General features: G+C 35.9%; 1 protein-coding gene across 8 annotated transcripts in view; it reads right to left on the bottom strand.

Annotated features, from left to right (window-relative positions):
- Nucleotides 1–17892, bottom strand: part of ADD3 (adducin 3) — a 132413-nt gene that overhangs the window by 21959 nt on the left and 92562 nt on the right. For all 8 annotated transcript variants that reach the window (XM_070363260.1, XM_070363257.1, XM_070363259.1 and 5 more), the window contains one exon: nucleotides 8739–8962. In XM_070363260.1, coding sequence (XP_070219361.1) covers nucleotides 8739–8933 — 195 coding nt within the window. In that variant the 5' untranslated portion in view covers nucleotides 8934–8962. The remainder of the gene's footprint in view (nucleotides 1–8738; nucleotides 8963–17892) is intronic.

Below are 17892 nucleotides of genomic sequence, written 5' to 3' on the forward strand. Positions count from 1 at the left end.
TGTACAAAAAATTGATACAAACAGATTAAAACTAGAAATGATGAGAAAATGGGCTGAATTCTAACTTAGGTCACAACAGTCTGGTACTCCAGGATCTCTACAATCTGTTAGGTCAGTTTTTGGCTGTATCTCCCATTACTACCTCATACTCTGATCCACAACATGTACTTTTCTATCCTTGCTCATTGTATTTCATCAAACGGAAAAGCTGGCTTCTACTGTTCCTCTACCAGATGAATTCTTACCCTTTATACTCAACACTCATTTTAAATGCCACATTCTCCTTGAAGTCTCTCTAATCACCACAGTTAGGAGGGATCTCCGTATTTCTTCTCTTCCCACTCCACTTTGAATTCTTTTAACATTTGCCTATACTGCATTTAGGGCTTTATCAGAACTGTGATTTATTTTTCCTACTCTACTATACAGTTAAATATCTGATGGCTGGGACTGTGTTTTTCATATTTCTAGAGAATCCCTGAGTGGCTAGTTCAGTGCTGAATTATTATAGTTGATAAGTTAGAGCTTCTTTTCTTTGCATTTTCCTAGATATAAGGAAAGAAAGCAAAGAATCTGATCTCATCTTAACTGAGTTAGTGATAGGAAAGATCCATTTCACATGTGATTAGCACTGGAATCTGAAGCTCTAGAAAATAGTCTTATCAGTCTGTCACTTGAATGAGAAATTCCTCCTGTGTAATTAGGCCTGTCCATCATCTACGGGAAGAAATTCATTTTTTTTTAAAACTAAGAAGTGAATCTTCACAGAAAGTTGTAAATTTTTGGAAAGTCATTTAATTCAATTCAAACAAAATCCTACTTGAAAACTTGGTTTGTCCCCAGAACATTATTAGTTGGGATAGCTCTCTCAGCAAACACATGTCCAAAAAAGTGTGGTTAAAAAAAAAAAAAAAAAAATCACTAGGTGAAAAACAAAATGTTTAAGTTAGAGGGTGACTTTAAAGGCTTCTCTGACTCTCATACTGTTTTATTGGGTACATCTCCTGTCAGTTAAGGGAGTGATCCTATAACTCTGAATTCATAAATGTATGGATAAAAATAAACTTGTAAAAGCATAAAGGATTCAGAGATTTGAGATTCATGTAAGGTAAGAGTATACTCAGAGTATATACACATGTGGTGGTGGTTTAGTCACTCAGTCATGTTTGACTCTTGCGACCCCGTGGACTGTATGTTGCCCGCTAGGTTCCTCTGCCCATGGGGTTCTCCTAGCAAGAATACTGGAGTGGGTGGCCATTTCCTTCTCCAGCGGATCTTCCTGACCCAGGGATTGAACCCGGGTCTCCTGCACTGCAGGCAGTTTTTTTACTGACTGAGCTAATATATTCAAGTATATTATAAGCCAAAAGTAGTAGTAATTTGAAATATCAGATCTTAAGGCTTCTGCCTTAAGAACTTTCAGAAGAAAGTAGTAATAAATGAAAGAATTTTTATTTTTAAATCACAGAAAAGAAGCTATTTTATAAAACAAACAGATGATGCAATAGTTTTGGTTAAGGTTAAAAAAAATTATACAGATTGACCTATAAGTAATGTCTAACTTACAAAAATCAGGTTAACAGAATACTGATAAATCTCAGAGCTGGATTTTAAATACCCACAGCTGGGTGTTGTACCTCATAATAATTACTAGAAAGAAAAACTGGAGCAAAAAGAAAAACAGATTACAGACTTGCTGCTCTCAGGGCACCCTGCAATTATGTTATTAGATCTCTCCTCAAGTGGAATTAGGAGCATAACAAACTTACTTAGAATTTCTCCATTAAGAAATGTATTCATTTGGAAATAGATTACCACTGGTCCTGTTGAAAGGAGAAAAAACACATAAACCAAATTTTCTTCTGGATGATCTTTCTCCTGTATCTACGTGTAATTAATATAAAGCTAAAGGTTAGAATAATATCTTTTCTTAAAGCTGGCATTTTAATAAAATTGCAAACGAAGTTAATAAAGAATATTTCCATTTGAAACTTCCAAAGTGACCAGATAAATCATGGTAATTCTGACCTATTCTAACTAAGGTGACCTGTTAAAATTTTAGGGCTTAATTATAGTGATAGGAAATTTTAACATGAATATGACTTTTAAGTTTCTCCTATCTTTAAAATAAGTTTGAAGCATTACACGTTGCCCTGTTATTAAGAAAGGTTAGTGTGTCACAAGGATCTATTGTATTGAACATGGAATTCTCTGCTCAATGTTATGTGGCAGCCTGGGTGGGAGTCTGGGGGAGAATGGATACATGTATACGTATGGCTGAGTCCCTTCGCTGTACACTCGAAACTATCACAGCATTGTTAATCGATTATGCTGCTGCTAAGTCCCTTCAGGTTAATCGGCTATATCCCAACACAAAATGAAAAGTTAAAAAAAAAGGTGCTGGTGTGTCATGGGCCTGACCAACCAACATCTACACTGCTGTTGTCCTATCTTTCAGAGTAACATTAAACACTTCTTTCAATAAGTCTTTATGATATTAAGACTTTAAGAACTTCCATTCTTTTTTCTGAAACTTGCCAACTGTTTTTCATTTAAGCAGTATAGTTCAGTAGGAACTTATTGGGCAACATTCAAGTGTTTAATGACTCAAAACCCATTCAGCCATTCACGTATCCATCCATCCAAGTGTTCAGAATTTACTAAATATCTACCATGTTCTGAAGTTTTCAACTTACACCTTTCTTTAACTTTGATGAGGCCCATCATTAAATTCTAACCATCTGCCCTGGATATTTCATTCTAAGACAAGGGCAATCATATATATGTCTCCAAAGACATATATACAAGGAGTATATTGGACAAAGAAAACTTGTAGATTCTCTCGAGTGCACTAACAAAATCTCTAAATAAGTTTATTCACCAGCACTTAATTTCTAAGACAAATACTTTATTAAAATTAAAAAAATCATATCAAAAGGCCATGAAATTTCTAGGAAGAAATAGTATTTGGAGTTGAGATGAGACAAATTTCTCTTCTCCTATTTTCCCAGCTCAAGGCAATAAGGCAATATGTTTGTCATCCAAATTTACAGACACCGAAATGTCTTATGATTTGAAACTCCTCTTGAGCAAGAGAATTTGAAGAAGAATAAAACACGGGTGGAACTCTTTCATAGTAATTGAATGCTTTAAGCCTAGCAGGAAAGTGAGTGAGTTTCAAGTTTAAATTCAGACCCCTCTATTTAACTAAGGGTATAAAAACTTCTGCAAGTTATTTAATGGCTCTAAGTTTCAGTTTATTCATGTGGAAACTAGGGGACAGTAATACTTCTTTGACTGAGTTGTTTTGAGGATTAAATAGGATTCGATACTTAATAGTTGCCTGGTACACAGTAAGCAGTTATTAAAAAAAAAGTATTATACTTTGTTTTTATTAGTTTCTTTCCTGATTTACTTTCTTCCCAAATGAACTCAGCATTTTTTTTTCCTTTGAAAACATGACATTTATTTTTTTAATTTAATTTTATTTTTAAACTTTACATAATTGTATTAGTTTTGCCAAATATCAAAATGAATCTGCCACAGATACACACGTGCTCCCCATCCTGAACCCTCCTCCTTCCTCCCTCCCCACACCATCCCTCTGGGTCATCCCAGTGCACCAGCCCCAAGCATCCAGTATCGTGCATCGACCTGGACTGGCATCTCGTTTCATACATAATATTTTACATGTTTCAATGCCATTCTCCCAAATCTTCCCACCCTCTCCCTCTCCCACAGAGTCCATAAGACTGTTCTATACATCAGTGTCTCTTTTGCTGTCTTGTACACCGGGTTATTGTTACCATCTTTCTAAATTCCATATATATGCGTTAGTATACTCTATTGGTGTTTTTCCTTCTGGCTTACTTCACTCTGTATAATAGGTTCCAGTTTCATCCACCTCATTAGAACTGATTCAAATGTATTCTTTTTAATGGCTGAGTGATACTCCATTGTGTATATGTACCACTGCTTTCTTATCCATTCATCTGCTGATGGACATCTAGGTTGCTTCCATGTCCTGGCTATTATAAACAGTGCTGCGATGAACATTGGGGTACACGTGTCTCTTTCCCTTCTGGTTTCCTCAGTGTGTATGCCCAGCAGTGGGATTGCTGGATCATAAGGCAGTTCTATTTCCAGTTTTTAAGGAATCTCACACTGTTCTCCATAGTGGCTGTACTAGTTTGCATTCCCACCAACAGTGTAAGAGGGTTCCCTTTTCTCCACACCCTCTCCAGCATTTATTATTTGTAGACTTTTGGATCGCAGCCATTCTGACTGGTGTGAAATGGTACCTCATAGTGGTTTTGATTTGCATTTCTCTGATAATGAGTGATGTTGAGCATCTTTTCATGTGTTTGTTAGCCATCTGTATGTCTTCTTTGGAGAAATGTCTATTTAGTTCTTTGGCCCATTTTTTGATTGGGTCATTTATTTTTCTGGAGTTGAGCTGTAGGAGTTGCTTGTATATTTTTGAGATTAGTTGTTTGTCAGTTGCTTCATTTGCTATTATTTTCTCCCATTCTGAAGGCTGTCTTATCACCTTGCTAATAGTTTCCTTTGATGTGCAGAAGCTTTTAAGGTTAATTGGGTCCCATTTGTTTATTTTTGCTTTTATTTCCAATATTCTGGGAGGTGGGTCATAGAGGATCCTGCTGTGATGTATGTCAGAGAGTGTTTTGCCTATGTTTTCCTCTAGGAGTTTTATAGTTTCTGGTCTTACGTTGAGATCTTTAATCCATTTTGAGTTTATTTTTGTGTATGGTGTTAGAAAGTGTTCTAGTTTCATTCTTTTACAAGTGGTTGACCAGATTTCCCAGCACCACTTGTTAAAGAGATTGTCTTTAATCCATTGTATATTCTTGCCTCCTTTGTCAAAGATATGGTGTCCATATGTGCGTGGATTTATCTCTGGGCTTTCTATTTTGTTCCATTGATCTATATTTCTGTCTTTGTGCCAGTACCATACTGTCTTGATAACTGTGGCTTTGTAGTAGAGCCTGAAGTCAGGTAGGTTGATTCCTCCAGTTCCATTCTTCTTTCTCAAGATTGCTTTGGCTATTCGAGGTTTTTTGTATTTCCATACAAATTGTGAAATTATTTGTTCTAGCTCTGTGAAGAATACTGTTGGTAGCTTGATAGGGATTGCACTGAATCTATATATTGCTTTGGGTAGTATACTCATTTTCACTATATTGATTCTTCCAACCCATGAACATGGTACATTTCTCCATCTATTAGTGTCCTCTTTGATTTCTTTCACCAGTGTTTTATAGTTTTCTATATATAGGTCTTTAGTTTCTTTAGGTAGATATATTCCTAAGTATTTTATTCTTTCCGTTGCAATGGTGAATGGAATTGTTTCCTTAATTTCTCTTTCTGTTTTCTCATTATTAGTGTATAGGAATGCAAGGGATTTCTGTGTGTTGATTTTATATCCTGCAACTTTACTATAGTCATTGATTAGCTCTAGTAATTTTCTGGTGGAGTCTTTAGGGTTTTCTATGTAGAGGATCATGTCATCTGCAAATAGTGAGAGTTTTACTTCTTCTTTTCCAATTTGGATTCCTTTTATTTCTTTTTCTGCTCTGATTGCTGTGGCCAAAACTTCCAAAACTATGTTGAATAGTAATGGTGAAAGTGGGCACCCTTGTCTTGTTCCTGACTTTAGAGGAAATGCTTTCAATTTTTCACCATTGAGGATAATGTTTGCTGTGGGTTTGTCATATTGAACTCAGCATTTTAAATAGAAAGCTTACAAATTTGTTTCTTACAAACATGTACTAGTAATACCTTTGATTTTGATCTTCATTGGTTATGGGTTTTGTCTAACAGAATGAACCTCAATATTCACACGAGACACATACAGTTTTTAAGAAAATTATATTCACAGAAACATTATAATCTTGGACTTAAAGAAACAAAGAGAGTACAAAAAGAAAAGAGGTCTTTGAACTCCAAAACCTCTACAAGAAGAAAGCAGGGTGAGAAAAATACACAGCTGCAAACACAGGCTACTTTTTAAGGAAAAGGAAGAGTAATTCAGAGAATGGAACCAAAAACCCAGAGGGCAGAGCCAAGAGCCAGGGAGACTCATTTCTACTAAGTAGAAGAAGGACTGAGTTCTTATCAAGGGAACTTTCAAACATTGGCCCAGATGGATTTTAGAATTACTACGAAGCAGTGACTCCTCTGTACCCTCAATTTTCTCCCTTTTTTGAACAAGAATGTCCACAGCAGTTAGCTTCGGGTGTGTCCCAGCACTGAATGTGTGTGAGGGCAGTTCTCAGGTCTATAGATTGAGAGGCACTATATTTAAGGAATTTCACTTGAGATGGATCACCTATACCTGGACTGGATTTAGAAGTCAATATTTTGGATTCAGGCTAATGTTGTAATGGGATGAAATTTTTGCAGGGGTAGTAGGAGATGGTGAGTGCATTTTGCATGTGGGAGGAAGGTGGATAAATTATGGCAGACTGTGGTGCTTTTAAAATAAATTGTGATCACAGAGTGGACAATCCTCCCCTCCAAAGGTGAAGCTTCGTTCCTCTCAAGTATGAGCTAAACTTAGCGACTCACTTCTTAACTAACAAATATGGCAGAAGTATTGTGTGAAATGTCTGAGATCAGGTCATAAAAGGTACTGCAGGCTCCTCTTTGCTCTGAGATACTTCCTCATGGGGAGAGCACTCAAACAGCCTCTGCTTAAGGTCCATGTGGCAAAAAACTGCAGCCTTTTGCCAACAGCCAGGTGAGTGACCCATCTTAAAAGAGTGGAAACCTCCACTCTAGTCAAGCCTTCAGATGCAGCAGCCCTGACAGATACCTCATGAGAGACCTTAAGCTAGATCCACTCAGCTAAGCTGCTCCTGAATTCCTGACTCACAGAAATGATGAGATAATAAAAGCTTGTTGTTTTAAGCTGCTAAGTTTTGTTTTTTAGTAATACAGGCCACCATATATCATTTCCTTTGGTGAAAAGTTTGTTGTATTAAAAGAAATTTGAAAGCCATGTCCTAAAACATGGCAGAAAGACAAAATACATATACTTTTCCAAGTCTTTCACAAACAAGATTTTAAATTCACTAGCAAAGAACTAAGGAAAAAATGACCTATCCACAATTCTTTTAAATCTTCTTTTGTACAAAAAGAATTAAAATTCTTTTGTTTCCTTCTGGGCTGAAAATTATCACTCTTGCTATATAAACATGGAAATGACAATCTATATACCTGCCCTTTACCATTCTTTCATTAAGTTCCCCAAGGCATAAGTAAAATTCGTATTTTTAAGCCAATCTTGTAGTGGCAATACACAAGTTAAAAAAAAAAAGTTAGGTAATCTCAGTTATGTTGCCTTAGTTTAATGGAAAAATTATTTTTAAAAAACGCTGGCATAAAAATGTAGTTTGGTACTTTTTCCTTTAAAGCTTTACTTAGAATTGAATGATTCTCTTTGGAGCATTAACCAAAGAAATCTTGGTATTTAATCTTGAACAAAATCTGAACTTCATTTCATTCTTTCAGTTACTTTATCCTATATATTACCGTAATTCTTTGGCTAATTAGTTAGTTCTTCAAAGTGGAGTTTGCCCTTCAAGTATTTATAAACACAGAAACTTGTTTGCATAAAATAAGGCACTGAACATTTACTCTCTCATGATAAATTTTCTGGTTAATCTCCTTTCCATCGGGAAAAGATTTCTTTAAGGGTTTATTTAAAGGATAGCTTTATATTTAAGCTATACTTAAATTCCTGAAAGCCTGCACTGCTTTTATAACTTCTATTTGCTTTTATCTAGGCCACTGATACAGGAGAATTAGTCAGGAATGGAATTCCCCTTTGGCTTTGGACTCAATCTCTGGGATTAAATCCACAAGGGCACAACAAAAATGATTTACCAGGGCCACCTCAGGCAGTTCTATGTCTTGGTGCTTATTTTAGTACCTAAGTTGGAAATCTAACACAACCCTATCCTGGGCATCGTGTGTCTATGTATGATGAACTCTAGCTTACGGGGCCCATGATCTTCCCTATACATATAGTTACGAATTCAATCTGCGTGTTAAATCAAGTTGTTCAGTCATTTTCCAATACTTACATGTGACCTTTACAATTTCACTGAAGGTATGTAGGAAACTTATATCATTTGAACGTGATTTACAAAGTCTGGATATGACTGTGCAGACAGAATTTTCAGCTTGAGTTAAGGTTAGAATCTACGTTTAATCTAGTTAGTTTGGTGTGCATGCACATATGTGCACCTACATTAGGTGCATGGAATATTAAGCTGCCAAATGACAGATATTTTCATAAACCTGAAGTCTTCCTATGATTGTCAAGATACCCAAAGGAAGAAAATATGTGGACGGGGTGTATCTAACTCATTTCTTGGTTCCTAACTCTTTACTCATGCCTTTCTTTTCTTCACAGATACTCAGTCTGAAATGAGAATCCTTGAATTTAGTAGCATCTTTTGTTTCCCTGTAATGAAACATTACACTCAGAAATCACACAAGAAAAGTTATCACCAAGATGATGCTAGTTTATCCATAAAGTGTTGCAAATTAAATTTATATACTAGGTGTTTATTTTGCCTCTGAAAAATTGGGGACAACCAGTCCCTGTTCCTACACCACTCTTCTACCCAAAAGCAGATATCTCCTACCTCACTGTATCATGGTTTCCAAAGAGTAAAAAAAACTAATGCTTCTGAATCATTTTGACTCACCGGACTTTGCAAGATCTGAGTAACTCGTTTCCTCTGCTCCATCATATTGAAGTCTTGTCGCAGATCAGGAGACATGTTCCTCTCCCTTATGTATTCTGGGTCATTTTCATTGATGCGGTCAAAATACCTCTCTTTGTGAGGCATGCTGGGAGGAGGAGGAGTAGTGACCACGCCTTGGCTAGCATCTGAACTCATGCTTCACGTCTGCCGAGTCTCCCTGTTATCTGCATTAATAAACACAAAGTAGGACACTCATATTAATAATAAATTCATTATTAAATTTGAATTTTACATTGGTCATGCAGAACTGTTACCCTGTAACAGTGGCCATTTTCTTTAAAAAGTAGCTTTTCAAAAAATATTAGGACACTTTTTTTTATTAGGGTAAAAATAGATTATAATGCTAAATTGTAGATTGAAATTTTCAGAGCTAGTAGAAACCTGTGGTTCAATTACAATAATGTCATCAACTGCCAAACAGATTTTTTTAAAGAAGCAACAATCAAAATATCCAAAAGTAAAATGTCACATTTAAGACAGCAAAATTTCCTCATTAGTGATTACTGTTAGTGGAGATTCTCTTTTCTCTCTTATTCATGCTTTTATGTTAGACCAAACTCGGGCCACATTTAACAACCACTACATTTTATAGTGAATGTAGCTTATTAACATATGAGAGAGAAACAGCTATAAGTTTTTCAAATGATTCAGTAAATTCCAGGGAAAATGCAGGAATTATTAAGGCTGCCAGACTCTGTAACTTCAACAGATAGTACTTTAAATCCAGTGAGAAACAATAAAAAGCTATTCAGAAACCACAGGGACAGCTGATTCATTTAATTATTACTGACAGGATAATCCTTGGTTTTATGCCAGGGAAACGATTCATTTGGGCTTTGCTACAATTGAGCATGTAATCAATCAACAGTAGATAGACTAACAGGACAGTCATTCAACATCCATCCCCCAGCCCCAGGCTGTGATGGCTTGTATTAGAAGTTGAGGAAGCCATCTAACCTGGTGCTTCTCAAATTGTCTGTGGTGAAGAACTTTCTCCAATTTGCCGTGGACTAGTATTTTTGTAAAATATAAAAAATGCACTCCGATGTCATGGCAATGTCAAACTACAAAATGTTTCTAAATGCTTACTATCATATTCTGTCTGCAGACTGGCACCAGATCCTGGACCACACTTAGAACATTACTGACCTAGCAGAGAGGAACAGTCACTGCACGCTAAAGGAATGCTTCCTCTCACTTTTAGATGTGATGCAGCACAGGCTAAACCATGAGAAAAGGACACCACTGATTGATTAGTGTATCCCTTTACCCAGTTGTTCTTTTGAACTGAATATAGAAAGTGCAAAAATGTGCAACAAGGAAGAAGAAAAGGAAACAATTTTAAAAAAGAAATTGTAAAGACAGTTTTGTGTAGCACAGTTTTCTCTGCAGGTGGTAACAAATGCAATCTGTTCAATATAAATGATTGGGTAACAGAAAAATACATCCTCACTACAAATGGTATTTATTTAACTGATTATTTGCCTGTAAGAAGAATCACTTCATAATAAAGGAAGTTAAGTGCAGAACAGTTCCTAGATAGATCCAGAAGGGAAAAGGCAAGGGCTACCTTTTTCTTAGGGATCTGAATCCCTGATAAAGACCAAAGATACCTGATCTCATCTCCTGAACACAATTAACAGCTAGTGAGGTTTCTGTACTTATCTCTAATAACAGTCTTCTCTGACAGAATTCATTTCTAAAGCTGCCCTGACCCAACTTAGCCCAAGGAAATTCACTGTAAGACATTAAAAACTCTTGCATTAAATTCTGGTCCCGGAAATGTAAACTTATTTTGTTAAAAATAAATTTTTGCAAAACATGCTAAAACTGATTTCTTTTACTTGAAAACATCAATCCCATGTTCAACATTCTACAAGCTACCTGAATTGTTTTAGTATTCAACCCTTCAAATTCATGAAATATGGTTAAAACACTTCATATCATATGGCTTTAATGAAATTCTGATCTGATTACTAGAAAGCAACTTATTAATATCAGTGAAAGAAATGTAAAAAATAAGCTTTTTTATAATTGAATCTTCCACATCCTAATTCATTAATTTAAAAATTGGAAGAAAAGACTAAAGAATGGATATCTGTTCATTATATGTGTTCTCCCCAGGAAAAAAAAGGTGTTTTTTTTTTCTTTTTAATATAACATTCACTACTAATGGAATGACCCTGGCCATATTATACTCTTCCAAAAATTAGCTTTTGCTACACTGTTATCAGATTGACATTAACCTATAGTATTTTTCATCATCTTGCTTTTATCCAAAAATGTGGTGCACAGAGCACCTATTCCAAAAAAACTTTTTCATACCCATTTGAGTTATCAGCAATCTAAAGGTCTAACCAATCTCTGGAACCTAGTTTTCTTAGAAGCTGTTTGTAACAAGGCCATTTGAACTCCTTAAAATAGTTTATAGCTAGCAGATAAAAACTCCAAGAAGAAAGTTTTTAGAGAAACAAACAAACTCACATATATTAGTAAATGTCATGCTGCCTTGGCCAAGTACAGACTAAGTAGGTACTCAATATATGCGACATCAGTTAACAAAGAAATCAATTCTCTAGTTTACCACACTAGGTCACTGACTATGAATAAGCCATTTTTAAAAAAGAAATCCCATAAATGTTGCCTTTAGTTGGATTTTAACCTATTCCTCAACCCCTAGAGCACTACTTAGCCTAATGGAGGAACAGAGTTAGATAATAAGCCTATGTCTAACTGAATTTGCTGATGCTTATAAACTAATTTTACTAAAAACACAGCAAAAAGCAAGGAAATGTGGTAGTAGATTTATTTTGTTGTCCCAGCACTGGCTTAAGAAACTGATAATAAGAACACTGGTAAGTAAAAGCTTAAGAGTTTAAAGAACTTCTGATTAATGCATTTTTAAATGAGTGAGGTAAAAAGGAAAATACATCTCACCACTCATTCTAGTAATAAAAGAACATATTATATATGTGTTAACACTTTATATCATTTATACTATGCTCTTACATCTTTCTATCTTATTCCATCTTTGTAACTACACAATGAGATAGAGATTAATAATCTAGAGATTCCATGGATTAAATATACTGCCAAAAATCCCACTGTTTATGTCAGACAATATTCAAAGCCACAGTTTCCATCTCCTAGTTCACTTTACAATGAAACATATCATAAAACACAAGAGGGCTAAAATTTTGAGACTTTAAGTCTACATTCTGTCCTAAATATTAGGCAACTGAGAATATACAGAATCTGTCAAAATTAAGGAAATGACACCAAAAAGGGGAAATAAGATTAGAAATGACTCAAAACACTGTGATCTTTTTAAAACTCCAAAAGCTCAGAGACTTGTGGTTGTCAAGGGGGAGAGAGGAGGGGGAGTGATGGATTAGGACTTTGGGATTAGCAGGTACAAACTATTATATGCAGAATGGACAAACAATAAGATCCTACTGTATATAGCACAGGGAACTATATACAGTATCCTATGAGGAACCATAATGAGAAAGAATATGAAAAAGAATGTACATACATGTATAACTGAATCACTTTGAACAGTAGAAATTAACACACACTGTAAATCAACTACACTTCAACAAAATAAATTTTTTTTAAAAAGTTCATTATTTACCACAGCTTTTTGATAAAAGAAGTTTCAAAGTTTCATGTACTTGGAGTAAGGATTGGAAATTAACAAGAAGGATATAGAAATAAGGAATAAGGGCAGTAGTTTGTCATTCAGGTGCTCTTCTATACCTAGATGCTCAACAGTAAAAGCTTTACACAGATTTTTAAGCCAATCATAAGCAAAAACTGATTATCTGCAATTTTACAGACTATGGACAGAACTGCTATTTCAAGCCTGGAAAAAACCTAGGATCCACAAGATGATCTGAAATAAACAGAATTCAAAAAAAAAAAAAAAGAGAGAGAGAGAAGCTTTCAGCATCATATACAACAGCCAAGACATGGAAACAACCTTAGTGTCCATCCAGAGAGATGGATGGACAGAGAAAATGTGACGCGCACACACATACAATGAAATTATTCAGCTATAAAAAGAAGGCAAATCTGCCACCTGCAACAACATGGATGGGCCTTTATGGCCTTATGCTAAGTGAAATAAGTCAGATAAAGACAAATATGATATGATCTCACTTACATGAAGAATCTAAAAACATCAGACTTACAGAGAGTAGAATGGCAGTTGCCAGGGGCTGAGGGGTGGGGGAAATGGGGACGTACGGGTCAAAGTACAACACTCAGTTGCACATAAAAACAAAGTACAACATTCAGTTATAAGTTCCAGGGATCTAAGGTACAGTAGGATGACTAGTTAACAATACCATATATTTGAAAACTGCTATTAAAGTACAACTTTAATGTTTTCACCATAACAACAACAACAAAGTAAGTATGTGAGATATGACTGCTGTTAGCTTACCATATTACGGCAAGTATTTCACTATACATGTATCAAATCATCACACTGTACACCTTAAATATATACAACGTACTGTCAATTATATTTCAATTATATAGTTACCCACAGGACACATGTCACCAAATACCTTTCTGGAAGATTATGATACCAATGTTAAAGACTAAATAATTTTTACTCAACCTAATAAATTTTGCTCATATTAATATAAAATTAAGTGATTTCTATGCTTAGAGAGAACTCCTAAATTAGTCTGAAATAATGATAAACAGGCCACAGTTAAATAACCTGCTATAGGGAAGTACATGTCAGGTCTTTCTTTCCTTCAAGTATCTACTGAGCATCTTCTATGTTCCAGGCCTTATGCCAGAGGTATTGGTGGACCGTTGAATCAAACCCTCTGAGAGTAGTTCACAGGTTTCTATAACCCGGTGAAAAGGATTCCAGCCAGAATAAGGGGAACCTTCCTAGAGAACATAACATTTTCTCACATTAAGGAGGGTAAGCCCAGGCAAACAGCAACGTGTCAGGGAATAAAGTTAGCAATGGAATAAACAGTGCAACTTACAGAAGCAATTGTTTAAAGATTTGGTTAAAAATCATTCCTGCAGGTAAATTAAACCATTTAACATCGATTATTTTTATAATAAAAAGTTACATGACTTGAAGAAACAGGTGAATTTCATGCTTGCTTAGAAAGCAATGCAAACTTACAATGCAAACTTACAGACTAATAAAGCAAGCAAAGAAGTGATTCCTACCGCTTCTCAGCACTTTGTACACAGTATGAAGTGGAAAAAAAAAAGGGTTCCAAAGTGAAAACTTGAAAGAAGTCAGTTCAGTTCAGTTGCTCCGACTCTTTGCGACCCCATGAACCGCAGCATGCCAGGTCTCCCTGTTCGTCACCAACTCCCAGAGTCCACCCAAAGCCATTAGTAATCATTACCTCTTAATGCATATACTCTATTCTCCTTCACTGAAAAGTTGACCCAGAAGTTTTCTCATAGTATTTTGTAACAAAGTTCAATGGTTTTACTAAGACTAGGAAATCAAGCCCATGTAACCCCATGTTAAAATATTCTTTTCTGGGAGCTGAGGAATAAAGTAGTCTAAAATAGCAATAATAATAGACCTTTAAAGACAGCAGTTAAGTTGTCTTCTTTAAATAAAAGTTTTCTCCTCAAGCCAGTTTTAGGAGTAAGATTTTAGGTCCTTGAGCTTAAAAAAATTCAAAAAAAAAAACCAACCAAAAAAACCCTAACAATTTATAAGCAGCATATGTAAAATGTCCCCAGTTTTATGAATCTGAAGCTGATTTTTCTCCATTTGTTTTTCAAGTTACTGAGTCAGACATGTCACAGGAAACACAGGTGAGTCCACTCAAATTGGGTGTGAACACTTTTCCACACCTTTATGTCAGTCTTGCCTGACTAGAGCCTATATTCCATTCTACCCAGTTATCTTTCTTAAAGTCCATCTTTTAATTTGATCTGATTATGTCTATCTTTCTTAGAACCTTGAATGGTTTCCTGTCATCCATGGGATAAAACCCTTTATGGCTTACTTGTTTTATCTTTCCCTCATCACCTATATGTTTCTTTCATAGAAAATACAATCGCTTTGTCTGTAACAGAAATATTCAAGCCTAAACTTTCACAAATATAAAGAAAACCCCAGTAAAACCACCAAACTATCCTTACAGGCTCACATTACGAATTCTTTAGCTTTTCTTCAAAATTAACGTGTATATACAGAAACTCTAGGGATAAGGATTCTCCGAAAGCTTTAAAATAATTGTTTAAAATGGCCCTTGCAAGACAGCCTTTTCAAAAAATAGTGAAGAAACTGTACATCCATAGGCAAAGGAAGAAAAAGAAAAAGAAAACCTCAACGTGAGTCTTGCTGTTGTTCAGTTGCTCAGTCTTGTCTGACTTCTTTGCACCTCCATGAACTGCAGCACGCCAGGCTTCTCTGTCCTTCACTATCTCCCTGAGTTTGTTGAAACTCATGTCCATTCAGTCAGTGATGTCACTCAACCATCTCATCTTCTGTCACCCTCTTCTCCTTTTGCCCTCAGTCTTTCCCAGCATCAGGATCTTTTCTAATGAGTCGGCTCCTCACTCGTTAGGAGTGAGGTGATCAAAGTATTGGAGCTTCAGCTTCAGGACCAGTCCTTCCAATGAATATTCAGGGTTGATTTCCTTTAGGATTAACTGGTTTGATCTCCTTACTGTCCAAGGGACTCTCAACAGTCTTCTCCAGCACCACAGTTTGAAAGCATCAATTCTTTGGTGCTCAGCCTTCTTTATGGTCCAACTCTCACATCCATGCATGACTACTAGAAAAACCATAGCTTTGACTGTCCGGACCTTTGTTGGCAAAGTGATGTCTCTGCTTTTTTTTTTTTTAATGTTTCTGCTTTTGAATATGCTGTCTAGGTTTGTCATAGCTTTTCTTCCAAGGAGCAACCTATGTCTTATACCTTATTAAAAAATTAACTCACTTGTAAGAATCTACCCAAAAGAACTGAAGACAGGTATTCAAATAAAAACCTGTGCATGAAATGTTCAAAGCTGTATTACTCACAATAGCCGAAAGGTGAAAACACTCCAAATGTTCATCAACTGATGAATGGATAAACAATAACTGTAGTGTAGCCATATATGGAATATTTATCCATAAAAGAAATGAAGTATTGATACATCTACAATATGAATGAACCTCAAAAACATTAGCTAAGTGAAAGAAGCCAGACACAAAAGGCCACATGTTTTACAATTTCACTTATATGAAACATACAGAATGGGCAAATTCATGGTACGGAAAGCAGACTGATGACTGGAAGGGGTGGGAGTCGGGGGAGAAATGGGGAGTGACTGCTTAATGGGTACTGGGTTTCTGTTTGAGATGATGAAAAAGTTCTGGATCTAGATGGTGGGGATGGCTGTACAGTATTATGAATGTACTTAGTGCCACTGAATTATATACTTTGAATGGCAAATTTTATGTTATACATATTTTACCATGATAAAAAATTAACTCAAAACAGAAACTATAAATCATTTAGGAAAAAAATCTTCAGGATCTAGGCCCAGGCAGTGTTCACAGATTTGACACCAAAACATGATCCATAAGAGGAAAACTGACAAATTGAGCTTCCCCTCAATTTTAAATATTTATCTGCAAAAGACACCGTTAAGATGAAAAGACAAGCTATATGCCATGACAAAATATTTGCAAACCACACATCTGACAGAGGACTAGAATGTATAATATATAACAAACTCTCAAAACTCAGAAGTAAAAAGAAATCAAACAATTCAATTAGAAAATGGGCAAAAAGACAGGAACAGCCATTTCACTGAAAAGGATACATGGTAGAAAAGCACATGAAAAGATGTTTAACATCATTAGTTATTACTGATAGTAGACCACATACAGGACTGAGTGAGAAATGTGTGCTCAGAGGTGCCCAACTCTTCTGCGACCCCATGGACTGCAGCCTGCCAGGCTCTTCTGTTGTGGGATTTCTCAGGCAATTAATACTGGAGTGGGTTGCCATTTCCTTCTCCAGGGGACCTTCCAGACTCACGGACTGAACCCATGTCTCCTACTTTGGCAGGCAGATTCTTTACCACTGAGCCACCTGAAAAGCCAGTAGTTATTAGGGAAACACAAATTAAAATCAACTACACAGGTCCTGGTCCCAGAAAGGCTAAAACAAACAAAAAATAATGATAATCTTAAATGCTGGAGAGGGTACAGAGAAACTGGATCCCTTGCACCTTGATAGTGGGAACATAAAATGGTAAGCAATTTCAGCAAACGTTTGGTATTTTAAAAAACAAAACATGCAACTATGAAATGATTCAACAATTGATCTCCTGGTCATTTAATCAAAAAAAAAAAAAGGAGAACATAAGTTCACACAATGTCACAGTCTGTATACAAATGTTCACAGTAGTTTTTGTTGTAACAATCAAAGACTAGAAACAATCTAGATATCCTTTGACACATGAATGATGAAACAAACTGTGGTATATCCATACTAGAAAATATTATACACACAATAAAACGGAATGAATTACTGACACACATAATAGCTTGAATAAATCTCTAGTGAATCACAATTGAGTTAAAAAAAAAAAAGCCAATTCCAAAAGATTACATACAGCATGATTTCATTTATATCATGTTCTTTGAATGACAAAGTTATAGGAGTGGGGGATAGATTCGTGGCTGTGGAGGGAGAGAGGAGTACACAGGAGGAAAGAAGGCATGCAGGGTTATAAAAGGAGAGATCCTTGTGGTGATGGAACTCTTTTCTGTCCTGACTACGGTGGTGGATACGTGAACATACACATGAGATAAAACTGCACAGAACTAAACTCACAAACATACATACAAGTGACTTACAAGCAAAACTGAAAATCTGAATAAGAAGAATGGATTACCACAATGTCAATATCCTGACTGTGATATTACACTATGGTTTTATAAGATGTCACCACTGAGGGAAAGTAAATGAAGGGTGGGGCTTCCCCATTGGCTCAGAAGGTAAAGAATCTGCCTGCAATGCAGTAAATCCTGTATTCAATCCCTGGGTCAGGAAGATCCCCTGGAAAAGGGAATGTCTACCCACTGCAGTAT

This window comes from Bos mutus, chromosome 26 (assembly GCF_027580195.1).
Source record: "Bos mutus isolate GX-2022 chromosome 26, NWIPB_WYAK_1.1, whole genome shotgun sequence".
NCBI lineage: Eukaryota > Metazoa > Chordata > Mammalia > Artiodactyla > Bovidae > Bos > Bos mutus.